Source organism: Acartia tonsa, chromosome 1 (genome assembly GCF_053477335.1).
Source record: "Acartia tonsa isolate MP-2025a chromosome 1, ASM5347733v1, whole genome shotgun sequence".
NCBI lineage: Eukaryota > Metazoa > Arthropoda > Copepoda > Calanoida > Acartiidae > Acartia > Acartia tonsa.
Window position 1 is genome coordinate 59,212,327 of NC_137260.1, and position 19,696 is coordinate 59,232,022.

At 30.8% G+C, this 19,696-nt stretch overlaps 1 protein-coding gene across 1 annotated transcript; it reads right to left on the bottom strand.

Moving 5' to 3' along the window:
- Nucleotides 1-2,512: 2,512 nt before the first annotated feature.
- Nucleotides 2,513-18,102, bottom strand: LOC145324945 (uncharacterized). Its single transcript, XM_080167710.1, has 7 exons — nucleotides 17,724-18,102; nucleotides 10,169-10,291; nucleotides 7,475-7,687; nucleotides 7,229-7,381; nucleotides 6,880-6,960; nucleotides 3,433-3,639; nucleotides 2,513-3,197 (listed from the first exon to the last, which is right to left on the bottom strand). The coding sequence occupies exons 1-7, from the start codon at nucleotides 17,787-17,789 to the stop codon at nucleotides 2,631-2,633; spliced, it is 1,410 nt and encodes a 469-aa protein (XP_080023836.1). The 5' UTR covers nucleotides 17,790-18,102; the 3' UTR covers nucleotides 2,513-2,630.
- Between the last annotated feature and the right edge of the window lie 1,594 nt (nucleotides 18,103-19,696).

Sequence of the window (19,696 nt, forward strand, 5' to 3'; positions counted from 1 at the left end):
ATTGATTGATATTTTAATTTTGTTGACCTCAATGTGCTGATTTTTAAAAATATTTTTTTGGTAAAATTGCATTGAAAATAAAACAATAGATGCATTAAAATGATATAAAAATTGCACATTTTTAGCCAACATTAAAACACAAACAAGTACCGGATTTATTGAGCATTTTATTTTATTATTTGGTAAGTGACTTAATAGTTACATTATACATTGATTAATAACTGTAGAGTAGCTGCGCTACTTAAAAAACAGAAAGGAAAATAGAAAAATTTAGATAACCAAAAAATTGTATGACACTGTTATTTAAACAATTAATTCTCCTTGAGTAAAATTCTAGAATCTAGGAAATTAACATTCTTGTCAAAGAACACGAACTGTCCGTTTTAGAATTCTGAAAAGCTTTTAAATTCTTGAGAATTGGTGCAGTTGAACAGAAAGTCTTGTCATGAATACAAATTTCATTCAATTAATCAGGATAATTTCCAAACTTTAACTTCACCAAAGACTAAAATAGATTAAAATTTTTTTTTGAAAGTTTTCTACAACAGACAGTTCTTTTCTATGAACTTATTACAGGAAATTCATTCCTAGAAAATGAGCAAATTGATTTGGAAGTGGTTTCTGACGGCTCTACCTGCTTGCAAACCTGCCAGCTTGCCAGGTGCCTGGCGGGTGCAATTTTGAAACTTATTTCCACCCAAAATTCTAGGAATGCATTTCAGTGTTGTTCAAGAATATTATTTTATTATTCAGTTTGCAAATTAAAATCCTTTTCTCCAAAGTTTCATTTCTCTCACTTTATATGTGTTTGTGCAGTTTTTATGGTAATATTCCTCTTTTGGATAGTGGACCGTCCGCCATCCCCTCTATTATTCTTGAAAATTGTAAAAATACTTTAAGCTTTATCTTATCTTAGATTAGGTTAATGTCCTGAAAGGCTTGAGGTTCCATTGAGGATAGGAGCAAGCTTTTCTTAGAGTTAGATTAAATGGGGGGGGGGGGGGGTCGATTAACCAACAAACGGAATTTTTACCATTTCTGTAAATAACAATTTTCTTTGAAATTAAATATTTTGGAACACATTTAAATTAACAATTAAATTGATATTTTTAAAGGTGCTCTAAAATATTGATTTCAAAGATTTTATTAGGTGCTAAATCTAAAAAATTGATAAAAACTAAATATGTAATATTATTGTATAACTTGTTTAAACGATAATAATAATAATAAAACTTGCTAGTAACAAATTAAATTAATCAAAAACTACTAAAGTCAATTTTTACATGATAAGAAAGTTATTAAAAGTAAATTTTTAAAATTATAATTTGTACAAAAAATGCATCGCTAAGCCCTTCCAAAACAGAAAAAATACATGTTTTGTTATAAAAGTATTAAAGAAAATATTTACACCTTTTTAAGGTTTTAGGTTTACATTGTAAAAAAAGACACTGAGATCAACTTTAGCAAACTATTTCATCCATGTAAAAACTGTTAAACATTTTACTCTACTTTCCTAGAAAAATGTATATTTCGACGTGATTTGTCGAACGGTCAATAATTAATTCCCTTTATATTAAAAAAGCCATTCTTAAAAATAGAAGACTATTTAGAGATATTAGAATAAAATACACATTTATTACTATACTAAGATTCAAGCTCTCCATGCAATAATGTATAGAAAAGTATAAAATTTGAAAAATTACATTTTTAAACTTAAAAAAAAGACATTTATCTAAGGGCTAGGTAGCCGCCAGTTCAAATTTGGCGGCGTACAGCTGGTTGGCTGGCGGCCGCCGAGCCCACTTTAAACCTCTTTTCATGAAAGGCATGTAAACTGATTGTGCTAAGGAAATAAAAATTTTAAATTGCATATTGCAAACTTTTATTTGGCAGTGGTTAAGCTCTCAATCAAAGAAAAACAAGAAGAAACTTTTACAAGTGAAAATGGCGATTTTTTACAATGACTAAATTCATTCTTTCTACCATTTTTTAAAACTTGTTTGTCATTAAAACTCTCCTCACTGGTATCTAGACATTATTTATAAACAAAAATATAGTTTAGAAAACTAACATAAAGATGTAGTTATTTAGATTCTTAAAAAATCTAAATGAGCTATAATAACTAAATTTGACTTTGCTCTTTGGTTAACATCTTATTATGCATTATATTGTAACAAAATTATTAAAATACATTATAATACACATACAAATAATTCACAATATAAGATTAATAATAAAATTCGATGATAATAAACGACCCTGTTTTTTCTTGTATAATAGAAATATTTATAGAATCTAGAAACTGTGCAATGAACAATTGTTCTTTGCTAATAATAAATAGTTGCCAATTTTTTGCGTTTTAATAACGCCAGTATTTTATGCTATATAAAGCTTGAACGAAATGTGCAAATGCTTTAAATCAAAATAAATGTTGTTAAATCAAATGCCCTTGGCATTTGGCAAATAAAATGCACAGTAAGTTCTTTGCTAGAATTGATTGTCATGTTTTAAAAAAAAAGTAATGCCACTTTTTGGAATATTTTAGATATTGCAATGGGTAAAAGAGCATTTTTTTCCTCAGCATCATGACAATCTAATGCATTAAATTATTAATTATGTTACTTAATATCTCAATACTGACTGGTGGGCGTAATATTGAGCGGGAACTCCATCCACTCCAGGTGATTCAGTTCAGAGTTCAGGTCCAGACAGTCAGGGAACAGGGGAGCATGCTCCAGATCTGAGCCACAGCTGTTGCCAGAGCCATTTTGTGATTGCTGTTGCTGTTGTTGCTCGTCCAGGGTAATGGGATTCAAACTAGAGCCGGGATAGCCGTGAAGATAATCCTGGTTCATTGACGGCAGGGTGAGGCTAATGTCTTGCTGTTGGCTGTTTTGATGTTGGCTCATTTGGTGAAGTTGTTGCTGTTGCTGCAGTTGGTTGGCAGGATCCTGCTCAAAAAATGGCGTTAAATTTCTGACAGCCGGCGACTGTTGACCGTTGCTGAGTGGCGGTGATGGGTAGGGCCGAGTTATTTCTTGGATCAGACTTAGTTGTTGCTTGTCAACGGTGGTTAGGTGTGCGGTTGAGTTGTTGTTGGGGCTGGAGGCGGTAGTGGTGGTTGTTGGCGGCTGGTCGTACTGGTGGCAGAATTCTTGAATTTCATGGTACACATGTGAGAATTTACCGCTGGTTTCCTAAATTAAAATTAACACATTAGTGAAGCCTAAATATTATTTTTTTCTAAATATTCTTTTAATGATGAAAAACAGTAAACTGTTATACAGGGATAATATACCAACTTTAAGGGTACATTTATTATATACAACGATTTAAAATTTTACTTTTGTGCTCTAGTTAACTGGCTAATGGATATTGAACAGACGTGCATTAGTTTTGATGCTTCTGTATTAATAAAAAATATATTCTTACCGTATTACTGACAATGAGCAAAGAATCCTCTTGTTCCCAAGCATTGTACACATCCTTAGCTCCCAGTCTTGTGGTGCCTGTCCACTTGTCCTGGTCGCCAGGCATTCCCTTCCATACCTGGACACAGTCCAAACACCCGTCCTGCACACAGCTGCCAGAGTAGTGGTACCCAGTCTCGTACATACACGGAGAACTTGACATTCCAAACTAAAAAAATAATGTTTTAATTAAGCGGAAAAATTTTATTTTAATTTTGCAATAAGCAATACACATTGGATGATAATAACTTAAAATTAACATCTGTTCTAAGTACTATTCACTCTTATCAATTAATTCATAAAATATGAAAAAATATGCTTAAATTGGAGACTAATGTACATTAAAATTCTCGATAAAAGATTATATATCAATGTCTAAGACCAGAAAGTTCAAACTTAAGATGATACAAAAAGCGTCTTAAATGTCTTATTTTAAACTTATGAATATATTTTTGCAGATTAATACATTAATATTATGTAGCTGCTGCACACATGTAAGTGATCGCCAAAGTTAAAACCCACTCAACTATAATAATATACAATATATTGCAGTCCTTCCGTTACGTTGCAGTTTATATCTGTGTATCTATACCCATATTTGTATGCTAGCAATACATTTACAACTGACCATAACTGCATTGCTTGATCAAATTTAAGATATAAAATTATGTTGTAATTGTACCATAGTTAGAAATACAATAGTGCATAGTCAAGGTTAGAATACATGTGTACCACTTTTTTTGTGCAGTGCACTCTAAAAAAAAGATCCTTATAAGTTTTATTTATTAAGGTGCTTTATTTATACTTCAAATTATTATAAATCTTCATTTTCTAAACCTTTTTCAAGGTTTTGTGAATTGGTCTATTTAAAATCTTTATTTTGGTTCTATAATTTTTAATTTAAGTTTCAATTATATAAAAAAAAATTTTTACAGTGCGGCTCAGCTACTACATAATTTAAGCAGCCGTTTGTATTTGTTTATTGAGAATATGAAACCTATTTGATGGTACTAAATATGTCACCTTTAGGTAGACAAATACAGACAAACACAAACATATAAATACAAAGCTTTAATGCAAACACAAATATATTATATTTATATTAACAAAACTACTCTATATGCAAGGTATATATGTACGTTACAATATCTAGTTTTTTTTTGTTTTACATAACTTTCTCTAGATTAACACACAATATTATTTGTGATATATAGTATACTGTTCTTTTTTTGTATTGTTATAATTCTTCAAATTTATTTCAATTTAATTGCGCTACTTTTCGATAAAATTATCCTTGTTGTCAAATATAACAACATATATATAGTGATTAAATACACATTAAATCTATTGTTAAATGTTTGAGCCCCATACCCTGGCCCCGTTATTCTGCACAATCCCTCCTTTTTTTTGTCATATATGAGGACAATTTTTTGGTTGCTTTAAAAGTACATTGGGGTAACTTTGGAAATAAAATATTTTTTTTTAAATTTTAAATTTAATTGAAATTTATTAAAACGACAAATAGGTAGTGAGAAATCTATAATAAACCAATGAATCTTCAAAAAATTAAATTTTGTCCAAATGGGCCCACCACAAAGAGATACCATTAGGGACAGGTGGCCTAGTGTTGAACCCAGCCCTCCCCCTTTTCATAGTTTAGCTACCCAGCTACCATATTGTCAAGATTTATATTTGATTTGGCTTAAAGTGGCCGGGTATATGTATGTATGTATATGGTATATTTGGCAGGTGCCATCCTAAAACTAGTCTATTCATAGCCATCGCTTTTTAACACTTGCTCAGTCTAGTTTTACACCTAATCAAATAAAATCACCATTTGGTCACTTTTTTAGAAATTTAATATTATCAATACAAGAACCATTATGTCCATTTTAAAAGAAAATGGCGAAGCTTTATAAAGTCTCTCAAAAAATCAGCCATGTAACGTAATAAACATTAGGGATGAGAGGAGAAGTGGGAAAGAAAACAACTAAAAATGATATGGATAATCCCTCATTTTTATGACGTCACATGGCTGATTTTTGAGACACTTTGTAAAGCTTCGAAAATGGCAAACTATTAGGACTTTTTAAAAATTATTTGGGAATTTCCATTTTTCCAATATCACATTCTCATTTATTTTTAACAATTTATGGTTTTTTAGAACGAATGTTTCTAGAAAACCAAAACCATTAAAAATATTACTCTTTGAAAATTGAACATTTGTAAATGTAGGTGAGGTTGAAAAAATATTAGGGCTGATGATCCTTTAATAAAATTATCCACACCTCATCATACAATGATATGTCACATTGATCTAAGCCAGGGCTTGGCAGCCGCAGCTGCATATAGTTTTTTTTTTATAACCCAAAAACAAGAAGACAATCTATCTTACAAGACAATAACACTATTTTAGGTTGATTCGCATATGTGTAAATAGATTAATTGTTCAGTTCTTAAATGAACCATACCACTTGCCAAGCCCTAATATGAAGGGGAAGTTGCCGAGCCCTGATATAACCCAGATTCATATTTTATCTATAAAGTCATGATTGCCTTATTATCAACTTAATTTTCTCCTTTATTGAAAATACGACAATGTTTTTTTTGGAGTTTTGTAGACATATAATCAACTTATAATGAATACACTTATTAAAGAAATATTAAATTATTTTTTAATATATACATTATGTACATCAACATATACAACATAGAGACATCATTAGAAATATAAAATTCAAATATAAAAGTAAATAACATTTTTAGTAACGTATGTATATTTTATTGCTTTGAATAAACTTATATGGAAAGTTGTAAAAATCAATAATTTATTGACAATACCTGCTAAAAATTTTTTCTGTTTGTTTTTAGATTGTAATTGGAAGCTCTTTATAATGCCTTTAAAAACGACGTCAACCAAATGACCAATAATGGGCTGATACACAGACTAAATTTCCACTAAATTACGACGAAGCCCATTTTGTTCCGGATTTGTATCACTTTTGAAAAGTGCGACTCCAGTTACGTCATATTTTTCTTTCCCGAAAAAGGGAAGGGGGAAAGAAAAAAAAAGGGAAGGGGGGAAGAAAAAAGAGATGAGAGAAAAGGGGGTTTTCCCCATCTCTTTTGAAGAGATTTTCTTCCCCCCTTCCCTTTTTCGGGAAAGAAAAATATGACGTAACTGGAGTCGCACTTTTCAAAAGTGATACAAATTCGGAACAAAATGGGCTTCGTCCTAAATTACCATTGGCAGGTCAGTATACAACATTCTAATTGACTAATGGTAGGCTAGTATGACGTCATTTTTATAGGCCCTTTAAAAAGCCCCTTGTTATTGCCGCGCTTTTTGTGGTTATTATTTACAAATTACTATAGCAAAGTGTAATTAAATAAAAAAAATGAAACTTACATTGTTATTGGTAGGACTAAATGTTGGACTACTTGGGACCTTTCCACTAGGACTTTGTCTTATTTGCTCGGCCCATTCGTCCTAATAAAAAACAAAATATTAATAATTTTTAGCGCTATTTTTTATGCGACAAACTACACTTTTATGATTTTTCATAATAGCTTTTTGAAAGGTTATTTGAGGTTAGGTTAGGTTAAGTTATGTTAGGTGATTGCCCCGCAGGGTTAGAGCCCCCCGCATGGGCCAGAAATAGAAGTAAAGCTACTGTGAAAATATGACAAATCCACAACTTCGGTTCCTTCACATGACCCAAAAATTTAAATGATCAAATTCTAAACCATAAACATACCTTATTTGAAGAGTAACCAGATGAGAAGGAGGCAGAGCTTGAGTAGGATCCAGTGAAAGACCCCGTGGGGCTGGCAAATGACTGGGCTGGACTGCTGGAGGCACTTACAGGGCTCGGTACCTGGTAACCACCGGGGCTTCGCATATTTTCGTCCTAAATAAAAAATCATATAATACAAAATCTTACACTTCATAATTGTTTTCATGTTTAAATAAGCTGTTTTTCAAAAAAAAGTTATGAATTTACCTTTATCTTAAACTTCTTTCTGTCAGAGTGTAGTCCTCCCTGCCTCTCTACCTTCTCCCTCTTCTCCTTGTCCTCGCCCGACCTCTGGCGCTTCTTTGGTCTGTACTTGTAGTCAGGATATTCTTTCTGGTGAAGCAGGCGCAGCCGCTCAGCCTCCTCGATAAAGGGAGCTCGGTCCTCGTCTGTTAGCAACTTCCATTTCTTTCCAAGGTTCTAAAATAAAACTGTTTAATGAATCTACAATTCTTTCTTCCACTAAATGTTTGTCAGCTACTATAGCAGAATTTTATATTAAAAAGGGGAAGTAGTACCAGCTCGATGTGAGTTTTATATCAATTTATTGATTTCATCTTATGCTTTGCTTTGCAAGTTATAATAATCAAAAATTTGACAAAACTTACTAGCTAATTACATATTATATTATAGAATTAATTTTTAGGAAGGGGGAAATGAAACTATAATCCAGTTGAACTTATAGTTTAGTGCTGACATACAATCAAAGGGGAAAGGCTTTTAAAAAGTTGCAATAATTGACATATTAACTACATAGTCTTTAAAGTGGGAGGGGACATTGGGTTGTTTATTACTCTAGTCCCCAAACTTTTAGAATAACATTTTCTCATTCATATGGCTTCAGGGAATTTTCATTGTTTAGTTCATCAAGTGTCTAAACGTTTCAACCAATAATTGTTATTAACCAAAGGGATACTTTGTGCATCATCATTGGGGATGTACAATGTACATCGATTTATCGGCCATTGTCTTATCCCTTTACATTAAAACTACGGTCTAGAATAACAGCATAGAAAGTTTAACTGTCTATATTGGATATTTTTTTGTGATGAAAAGATGAAGAGAGTGTAGTGAAGTATTAATGGAATGTCAAGTCTGTGCTAATTATGGAACATGATATTATAGCAACGGTTGCCAAACGTAATTTTTAATATGCAACAAAAAAATATACTATAAATAATAACTTTTGATGTAATATATATCTAAGATAATTATCTATACTCAATAAACATGTAAAATAAGTTAAAACAGACGTTAAATAAGCTTTTAAGATATTTTTCTGTCAAATGGCCTCTTTGACATATGGCAGCGATGCTTGAAAAATTTAGGCCTTTTCAATATTTTAACAAAATTAGGTCCCTAACTAAATCCCACACTTTAACTACTGCTATTTGAATGTTGAAAGGAACAATTATGTTCATAGGCAGTAAAAATAGACTAGATTTAGATGAGAACAAGCAATCAATATTTTTAATGAAAAAGAATACAGTTAAGATGATATTTATTCAAATGTATTGCCAATATTTCACTACATAATACATATATTTAGATAGTTATAGCAATTATAATTCCGCTGTTTTTTTAAAATCCATCAAACAACAAGAAATTTAGTTCTACAGTAGCTAGGTTATTTGTTAGGGCCCGGCAACGGAGATGGCAAGTTGATGGATGGATGTATCGCTCCTAACACATGCTCACAATCATTTCATTACATATTTTACTACACCATGCCTTACAAATCCCCCCCCCCCCCCCCCCTCCCCGCGGATATTGTGCCCTTATTCCCCAACCCCCTCATCACCAAAGCAAATTTTCAACAAAAGTCCACTTTTTCATCTTTTCAAAAACATTTCAGATCTGATTTTAGCTTTTGGGATATTTTAATTTTCATAACAAAAAATTTTCTTTTATGATGCCGCGGGCTTTTCATGAAATTTTATGGTCTTTAGGCCCCTATGAAAAAAGACATAATATATATTTTATTTATTAGTAGCGTAGCTACTCTTTAGCCTCTAGAGACTGTAAATGCGTAAAATGAACAAGAAATACACTATTACATCAAAAAGAATGAATTACCATAATAAATTATGAAAAGAAAATTTAATTTAGTACTCCTAAATTTACAAAAATCAACTTTGATTTATATAGCTGTTATGCTTTTCGACATATTTGTTCCTTGTATGTAAATGTATGTAAAATTTTAGGGAAATATCGCTTGAAATATTTATAGAATTTGTAGAAAATCATTTAACAACTGGTGTTTGTTTGCTTTGGAAAGATTGATTCATTTTACTAATCTATTTTTTCAAGGTTCAAAATGAGATAATTTGCTAAAAGATCATATTGAATTTAGTGATTTTAAAACAGCATTCAAGTTTTAATTTCATCATTTGATGATTAAGAAAAAAATCAAAATTCCAATTTCGAAAAAAAACATTTATTTGTGAAACATCAAAAAATTGGGTAACTTGGAGTAAAAATATTTGTTATCATTTAAACATTTAATTTGTAATAACAATGAAATATTTATCTATTAATAAAAATATTTGCCCTAAATTACCCTACCATTATTAATAATATGTTTTTAAATAATTAACTGTTCGAAGTTCATTAGAAACTCGTTCTTTAAATCCATTCATGATTTCATTTTAAAAAGAACGTAAATTTTTTTTTTAAATTTAATATGAAGAAAAGCTGATGGGTTTCAAATGTTTGAGGATGGAGGGGGGGGGGGGGGGGAGGGGTAACTAATTTTTTTAAAAATTTTAATTGGGGTAAAATGAGGAGTTTAAAAATTTGAGGGGGGTAAACACTTCTTAAACCCGCTCCTACCCATGAACGTCTATGCCTATGTAGTTACAAAAAAACAGGAACAAATTTTAACACGAAAAGTTACTGTACCTTAGAAATTTCTGCATTGTGAGCATCAGGGTTGGCAGCTATGATCTGTCTCCTCTGCAGCTGCGACCATACCATGAAGGCGTTCATGGGTCTCTTTATGTGGTTCGGCGGATGCTTCTTTGTCTACAAAATAAATATAATTTAATTTAATATTAATGTCAACAATATCAAAATTAAATAAGATTACTAGACTGGCGCCGCCCTGCGTTTTTAACAAGGACAATTCCGTTCAGCATAGGACAAGATAATTCAGAAATAGAAAGAAAGAACATTTGAAAGGTAAATGAGAAGAAGCTTTTACTGTTGCCAAGGACGTCTACGCTTTTTCATTGGGGGGAGGGGGGGGGGGTAAAAATTCGAAATTCAAATTCATTTTTTGGAGGGGGAGTAATCTTTATATTATAGAGCCAAGGACTTCCAAGCTTTTGAATGTTTTTTGGGGGGTCATTATCACCCCTTTACCCACCTATTGGACGTTCTTGACTAATGCCTATAAAAATGACCTCATACTTACCTTCCATTGGTCAATTAAAATGTATACAGGCCTGACATTGGTGATTTAGTCTAGGTATTGGCCTATCATTGGTCATTGATATTGTATGACGTCATTTTTATAGGCACTTTAAACAGCTTCAAATGAGCAGAGAAAAAAGAGAACAGTCGAGCATTAGAACCTGACCATCAGATGTACATAAACTTAGTACAGACTTATAGAGTAGCCTGACCTTGGTGCTACCATATGCAAAAAGTGGTGCACCTTCTACTTGCACATTGCTAAAAGTTATGATTCATAAAAAAAGTGACTAACACGTAGACTATTTCACTTACGCATATTGTAACATTCGCATAGTGTTTTATATTCGCGAATAAATAAGAAGGAGTGTTAAGGTATGAGAGTGAAGGAAAGGAGAATGGACAGTATGTGCTGCTGTAATAATAAGGTCCTAGGACAAATGCAGGAGTTCCAAACGTCGGAGTGGAAACTTAACCTAACCTAACCTATTTTAAACTATCTTATAGGTGTTTAAATGCCTAACCCATTAAATACCTAATTAGATTAATATTTTAACACTCCTTCGTTTGTCCAATCCTGCATTTGGGACTCCTGTGTTTGTCCTGGAACCGATAATAGCGTTTTAAATAATCTGATAATTTGTGGAAGTTAACGCACATCAAATCTTTTATGTTGCCGTAAAAACCATTAATGTTTTAAGCCTTTAAATCTACAAAAAGGATTAATCATAACCAAATTATAACCTTTAGTATCCTTTAAGCATTATTTTTCTTTTATATGGAAAATGTGACGTCATAAAAATGTGAGATCATCCATCTATTTTTCAGGGGTTTTCCTTCCCACTTCTCCTCTCATCTCCCTCATTTTTATGACGTCCCATGGCTAATTTTGGAGAAACTTTGTCCCGCTACTTACATGTATATAAAAAACACTAAAAAATTATTATCCTACGTTTAAAATTTATAATTGCTTTTTTTATTTTTCTTCTGTATATCTTTCATTGATATATCTTTAATTCTTGTGATTTACATATCTAAGGTTATGTGTGGTTCTGTCAGGGATACAGAGACAGGACAATGCAAGATTACTTTATCTACACTCCTATCTTCCAGTTAAATTTAAAGCTACTTAAATTATTGGAGGGAAGATTAATTTCTTATCTATCATCCTATCCCTGAATCCAGGATGGTTATGTGTCTATTTGTGTGGCTGGTACAACTTTGATGAGTAATATCTGCTAATTATATGAGTAATAATTGCTTATATGTATACCATTCTTTAAAACATGAAAATATTCACAGAAAAATTATACATATTTGTTGTATTTTGGCCAGTGTAGTTTTTTTTATTTAGGGCTTGTCCTTCTTTTTGTCCATCAAAAATGTTTTAGCTTGTTACTGCTACGCTATTTAAGAACAAAATTATTTTGTAATTGGTAAATTTTATTTAAATTTAATAGTAATAGCTGATGTTTATTTATTTATAGGCATTAAAAGGCGAGAAAACACTTGTAGCAAATTACTGTAAACTCAACAGATTGAGTATTTATTATTTAATCTCTATTCTTAACACCCCCAACCCTAGATTGAGGGGTTCCACCCTCCAATAATGAATGGCCAACATTCCCCACCCCTGACTATTATCCAATATTAGACCTGTCAAACTAATAGCATACAAGCATTATAGAATTATAGAATTGAATACTCAAAATTGTAAAGATTCCATACATACACATACGCATGGTGTTCATCAAATACCGCCAATTGTATCACCGGTGGATTAGAACCGGTTCTCATCCATACGAAAAAAACTATGCCTAGCATCGTATTATATCCAGTTTCCTACGAATATAAAAATGTACAATCATAAGATTAAAACCAGTTTTCTTAGCCCGTGCCTTGGCATCTCGGGGCTAAAAAAAACTTGTTTTAATCTTTTAATTGTACATTTTGTATCCCCGGAAAGCTGTTTATAATACGATGCGAGAAATAACTATTATTACTGAATAGCACAAACTGTTTCTTCTTTTTTGCTTCATCTAATTTATTTGCTATTTTGTATTTTTGCAAATCATAACTTTTTTTGGGGATTTTACAACTAAGGAGAAATGTTGGCACACTGTATACGCATAGGCACCAATATTATGTGTTTATTTTGCTCCAAAAATTCAGGGCTTATGTATTATAATAGCAGGGATTAAAAGGACTGTATTTATTTAAAATTTTATTTTAGATAATGTTAAGAAAATAAAAGGAATAAAAAATTATCTTTCTATTTGTAAAATATCTTAAACTACAAATGGTAGTTACTTTTCTTATGGTCCTTGGTAGGTTTTAAGACCCATTTTAATTTATCAAGGATCATTACAAGTTCTAAAATTACCAACCAAAATCTTCTCAAATCCACCTGTTTTAAAATAAATAAATTGTACGGTCCTTTGAAATTGTTTACGGGAAAAAAAGTTGGACCTAAACTTGCGTAAATTTTAAAAGGGAATAGAATAACAAGGATAAAAAAAATTCATAAGCTAAAATATCATTAAACCTTTCAAATATGTTTTTATATTTTTGATTTTGTAGCATAACTGACAGACCATTGGACCAACTATATACTAGATGCTCATTGGTATTGGGAATCTATAGAAAAAAATTAGCAGTCTATTTTGAATAGCATAAAATTAAGTTGTTATGAACAAACGGTAAAATATTTTGACTAAAGAGTAGCTTTGCTACTAAAAAGGCCCTTTAGAGAATACAGAGTAGAATGTTGGAGGGGGGGGGGGCTGGGGTGAGATTTTTTGTGAAGGACAGACCAGGGGGACCTTTAGCTGCTGCAAATATTTTATATTTTCTCATGAGAACTTTTCCCCATGTTTTTGTTTATGTTTGTCATTTACAAATTTATGACGAGAACATTTAATTTATTAAACATTTTAGGTTTTAGGCTCTAAAAAATATCTTTTAAAGGTACTTTAAAAGAATGATAAAATTTAACAATATTTGAAATATAAAATCCGTCATAAAACATGAAAAACACAGTCAGGAACTTATAAACATTAACTAAAAAGTAGCTGCGCTACTTAAATTATGGTTTATAGCGGAAAAAATCAGACTTTAAGTAGACAATTTAGTTTCATGATAAACTCTTCTAATTATTTTTTTTACAAAAAAAACTGAAAAAGAAACTATTTAATCAGAAAATGAAGGAGCAAAAAGTAAATGTTTAATCTTGACCTAATACAGTTTGCATTTATATACATCTATTAATAAACAAGAATAACAACTTTCATAAAAGCGAAGCTGAACATTTATTTGGAAGTAGTATGAATTTTACCACTAAATGACCCCTGATTACATTAAACATGATAGATTATACCTTATTGACAAAGGAATATTTATAAAAAGTTTAAAATAAATTGAACAATTCTAAGATTTTCTATTTTTCGGACACGCTCTAAATGTATAAAAGCCTCGCTATAAATAAGTATTACTCAAAACATTTACACAAAACTTTGATTAGTTCTTTGGATGTTTTTTGCTGCCATGTTTTCTTCAGCTTTTTACATGGGCCTATAAATACTCGATACAAATAGCCTTTGAGAGGGACGGAAATGGATCAACTTTTTGTACAAACTTTTTTATGGAAAATAAATAGAATAAATATACTCATAGTTCTTATACAAAAAAATATTACATCAAGTTTATTCATAACTTTTTTAAAAAATACATAAAAATGCTAAGAAACAAACTTTGTTTAAAAATTACTTTCGCTAAAATGAATATTTTAATCAGTAAATTAGTAAGGCAAAAAAATTTGACATTTAAAAATATTTTTTTTATTTTTTCCCACAAGTTTAAATTAAGTTGCGTGGTCAAAAACTTTTTAGATGATGTCATGTTCAAGATGTGCATAAAAGTCTCCATGGAGTCTGGGCCAGTTTTGTACCTGAGTGAATTTAAATGATCCTGCCAGGAATTACCCTACCCCATGCTTGGATGTGAACAGGAAATTCCGAGTGCATTACAAATTTTTTGAGGTGTGTAATATCCTTAATTATTACTATAGACGGACGGACACCGATAAATCATTTGCTTGTACTTTCAATGTACATTCTTATATAATTGTCTATGTACATGTACTTACTAAAAGTACATTGTTGTAATTTGACGATAAAGGAACTATAATGTCCTTATAACAAACTAACATCATTTTATAATAAATCCTATTTTATAAAGGAGTAAGCTTTTTTGTCTGTAGCGAAGGATATTACTAACTGCTGAACCAATATGGTTCTCATTTACATTTTAGCTTATTATAAGTCCAGAGAAGGTTTTTAACTATGTTGGGGAAGGTTATCTCCACCCCAGCCTTAAGGGGCTTAGCCGCTAGTATTATACGAAGAGGGAAGGGATTTTTGTATGAAGCTTAAGATCTCAATAACTACTGAACCGATTGGGACCTCTCATTTAGCTAAACTGTACGTAGGTCCTGTGATGTTTAAAGGCTATTTCATTTTCAGATTTGAGTATTTAAGAAATTTTTCTATCTTCTCTCATTCTATTCGAATGCAGAGCCCCTAAAAGCTAGGGGCAAACCCGCTAGTTTATTATGCGTTTTTAATTATATCAAACAGAACATAAATTTTTGAAAAATACTCATCAGTAAAAATATCAAATTAATGCTAAGAATGTCGAAAATCATTTGTTTAAAGTGTAAACATTTTCTAACGACCAATCTTTCACTAACATCAATTAATTTTCCTATAGACACCTCCATAATGGAAATTCTATATTATTTAAATGATTATTAGCTAATAGGAAGTTAACACATAACTTCTAGACAAATTTTATTAAAAATTTTGTAAAAAAAAAAAGGAAAAGGTGTGAATATTTTCAATGTAATTAAAAATTTCATGAAATTTTTAGATTTTGACGTCAATTCCGTTTATTAGAGATTGCATAACTTTTAATTGTAGACGAATGTATTTAAAAAACACAGCAACTCTATAGCATAATTACTTTTATTTTTTAGTCTGTGGTCAAAAGAATTTATTGACAAAGGGAAAAGTAGGTTGCGGGTAAAATCCGTAAAGATTGTGTGTTTCAAGTTGAAAACAGTAGTAGAACGATAAAAAATTGTGTTAACTTTTTTTTAAAAAAATTTGTTGTCTAGTTCTTTTCAATAAGAAATACACATATTTAGTGAATATTATCGTTCTACTACTATTTTTAAGCCTTAAAACACACACTTTTACAGAGTTTACCCGCAACCTTCTTTTACCTTTGCCTTAATCTACTAATTTTATTGTTTATTATTTAATTTCTGTTTTTATTAAAAGTAATTTTAGCGTGTTATTATTTCGTTACTTATGAACTTTTTAGACCGTGTTTTATTACATTTATTTACAGGTGTTTTGACTTTAATAAAACTTTTAATTTAAAGGTGAAAGTAAAGTGTGAAAATGTGAAATACAAAATTTTGCACCTAAATTATCATTTAATTGCAACTGTCAATAAATCACAAATATTCCCTACAATGAAATATTAGAATAATAGTTGATTACGACAATTTTGTTCATTATTAGCAGAGCAACATTTTTTTTACAAGGAAAAGTATAACACACTGAAATTTAAATACTTTTATGCCAAAAAAAACAAAAAAATTAAGAAAGTAAATGCAACAAATATTGTCAAAAGTCACTGAAAATAACATATTCTTTTGATGCCTTATAGAATGAATATTAATTTTTATAGTTTAGAGTTCTTAACGAATAAAAAAAAAGAATTGCTTGTTCAGACCGACGAACGACAGTTCCCTGGTTATAAATTAGCAACGCAGCTAATAACAATTAAAAGGAAATTATTTAGAGACATGAAAATAAAATTTAGGCTCTATATATGGGGTGTAAAAGGGCCACTGGAGGGATCAATTCTCCCTGGAAAACTTCAAATACTAGATTTAATCCGAGTGTAAATCCTCATGCGAAAAAATGTTACAAACAAATATTGAAATAGTAAATAAATAGAGAACTATACTTAATTTGAAATAACGTGTTCTAACTTTTGTGATATTTTTTAAAATAGATAGATGTAAAATGATCCAAATGCAATCGTTTTTTATGCAGACTTCTTATTTTTTAAGTAATTTAAGTTTTTTTTAATTAAGTTGTTTTTAAGGAAAATTATGAACAAAAATAGTAAAAAGATTTTTTATTTGACATGATACTTTTTTTAAATTTTGTCGAGTAATTATTGAAAAAATCTATTTTGTTGAACCCCGTTGATTCAAAACTTTGAACTTTAGGAGCTCGTCACGAATTAGTTAAAGAAAGTTAGGACACGTTCTTTTCAATTAAATTTATTATCTATGTACTATTTATGCATATAATGTTGTAGTTGATTTTTGATTTAATACCCCCAAAGCAAAGAAAAATTATCAAAAAAAGTATATGAATAGAATATGAAAAAAACATCATTAGATTAACGAAGAATTTTAAAAGAATAAGATATTTACTACGTCCTTTATTTTAATTCAGCTCATGGGAGAATGCCTATACACAAGATTTGCGTTGATAATTGAACAAATCAAAGAAAACTTATTTTAAATCCCATTTCATAAAAAAAATGCTATAATTATAGGTTTGAAAATATAAAGTACGTTTTTTTTGGAGGTTTTATCTTTTAGATACTATAATTTGTAGGTATTTAAATAACAATATATGATAAATTTTAGACCTTTAAATAAATTGTTTAATATTTTATGAAAATTTTTTTAAAGAATATTTTACCCAAAGAAAACTATTTTACTTCCTAGTAATATTTTTAAAGTTAATAACAAATACGGTATATTCTTTTGAATAAAAACAACAATAAATTTTGTTTCAATCATATCTTATTTTGACTGATGAAAAGGGTAGAGGCAAGGTGTTTTGCTTTGGAAATAATATGTTATGATAAAAAGACTTGATATATAAATATACAATGATAAATTTTTAAAACTTTTTATGTTTTTACATCAAAATAATAAAAAAAAAATGGTGACCTGTGTAACATCTGAGTAAGGAGTAGCGGACATAGGGTCCACAGTCATGCTTGGTAACAACATCATCTCAACAACACAACATCAACAACAATCCACAACAATAATGTTTTTATCTTCTTCTTTAAATCAACACCACAAATTGATGTTGAATTAAGACTGAGGTATAATCAGTCACTTTTAGTTTTTATTATTAGATTGTCTTATTATTTAGTTCCACAGTAGCTGAAAGTTATGTATGTTACTTAACTTAGGTCGTGTAACTAACTAACTAACTAAAAATTATGGAAAAAGTAGTATGATGTTTCTCTCTCTCTCTCTTTCTTTTCCCCCCTCGTAGTTTCTCCTTATCAAAGTAGCGCCGCTGTTGTCTGTTGCTAAATTCACTCACAGAGGTTTAGTGGTGTGTGTGTGTGTGACGCATAAAAACGTGTGTTTACATTGTACGCTTCTAGGGGGTGGGGAGGGGGGGTTACTGGGTATAGACTATAAGTACAAATATTGGGGCGGGGTAGAGAAAGCATTTTCCCTTTTCCATGGTAGTAGTAACTTTCATATCTGTTGCTCCCCTCCCCCCCACTCCCTTGACCCCTCCCTCCTCCTGTCCTTTATAGTGACCAATATATTGCGTAAGAAGGGTGTTGTGCGTATATTCTCTCTCTCTGGGAAAGCACCCGGTGATTCCCTGGGGGGGCAGAGTGACAAGAGTACAAGGTTGCCCAAATTAAAACGTTCTAAATTACTTTAGAAAAAAGGAAGAAATATTTTTGTGAATCATTAAAGCAATTGATGAAAAACAAGAAGGAGTTATTTTTTCAAATTTTGCCACAAAACATAATTTTACATTTTGAATTCCAAGATTTTTTGTCTTATTTATGGCTTTGCAGTTTGAGGAAAAGAAAATATGTTTTCCACTATTCAAATCGGAGCATTTTACTTTTTTAATTAGTTGAGGAAAATGAGTTGTTAATTTAATTAATAAATAAATACTTAACACGTTCATTATTATATTCATTTAGATTAGATAGAATTTCCTGAGGCTATCTTTCTTCACATTAGAACATTTGAGGCAAGCTTCCTTCATTCTATGATTTAGATGTAAATCTCCTTCGTGTGAACCGAAGGTTTTATTAAGTTTTTCATATGAAGCTTCGCATAGGTTTTAGGATAGTTTTAGACTATTTTGTAGTTCATATAAAAGATTTGGGGTGGTTAAATCCTAATTTTCTATACATACCTTCTAGATGCTAGATGCGCAGACGCTAGTACTACATACATCAACAAAAAAATTGATTTAAAGTTCAGGTTGTGGGCTTTATTTTTTTACTTAATTTTGAGCATTTTTTTTATAGTTTTTAAGGTAAATTTTTTACCTGATTTTGTGGATCTCTATATTCTTTATAGATTTAAAATATGGCAACCCTAAATCCATCATATTGAAGGGCGTGGTGGGGGGGGGGGGGATTGAGGGGAAAATTTAAGCATAGATGAGCTCATTACTAACATGCCAATTTTCAAGGGTGAGCGGTGCGGGGAAGTGACATTCCCCTTCTACCGTCAAAATTTCGATATATTAACCCAATTATCCTTTTACTTCCCCCTTAAAGAAGGAGGGGGGGGGGGGAGGAGTCACGGAAAGGAGTACGTCAATTGCTTGTCCGACAAAAGTTTTTACAATCCGGAAATCGCGGCTCAATTTACGGTTGGATGAAAATGTACGAGCTACGTAGTTTGTGGTTAACATAATAGGCCGGAGGGGAGATATTACAAAACATAGATTATTCAATAGCGAGGTAAGGAAAGGATGTTTGTTTAACGGGAAATTAAAAGTACACGCTACAAAGTAACACTAAAAAATAATTTGACCTAATTAAAAATAATCAAAAGTCATAAAAAAAAGCCAAAATACATGACGTATTACTTTTTTTGCAGTCAAAAATGCTTACAAAAAATGAGAAATTGAATAAAATGTCAAA

What these genes read in the sequence shown, in the direction of transcription:
- LOC145324945 (XM_080167710.1), bottom strand. Translation starts at nt 17,789, where the DNA reads ATGATGTTGTTACCAAGCATGACTGTGGACCCTATGTCCGCTACTCCT. An exon ending in CTTACTCAGATGTTACACAG is followed by an intron (nt 10,292 to 17,723) that starts GTCACCATTTTT and finishes TTTATTTTGTAG; the next exon opens with ACAAAGAAGCATCCGCCGAA. An exon ending in TTAGTCCTACCAATAACAAT is followed by an intron (nt 3,640 to 6,879) that starts GTAAGTTTCATT and finishes TTATTTTTTTAG; the next exon opens with TTTGGAATGTCAAGTTCTCC.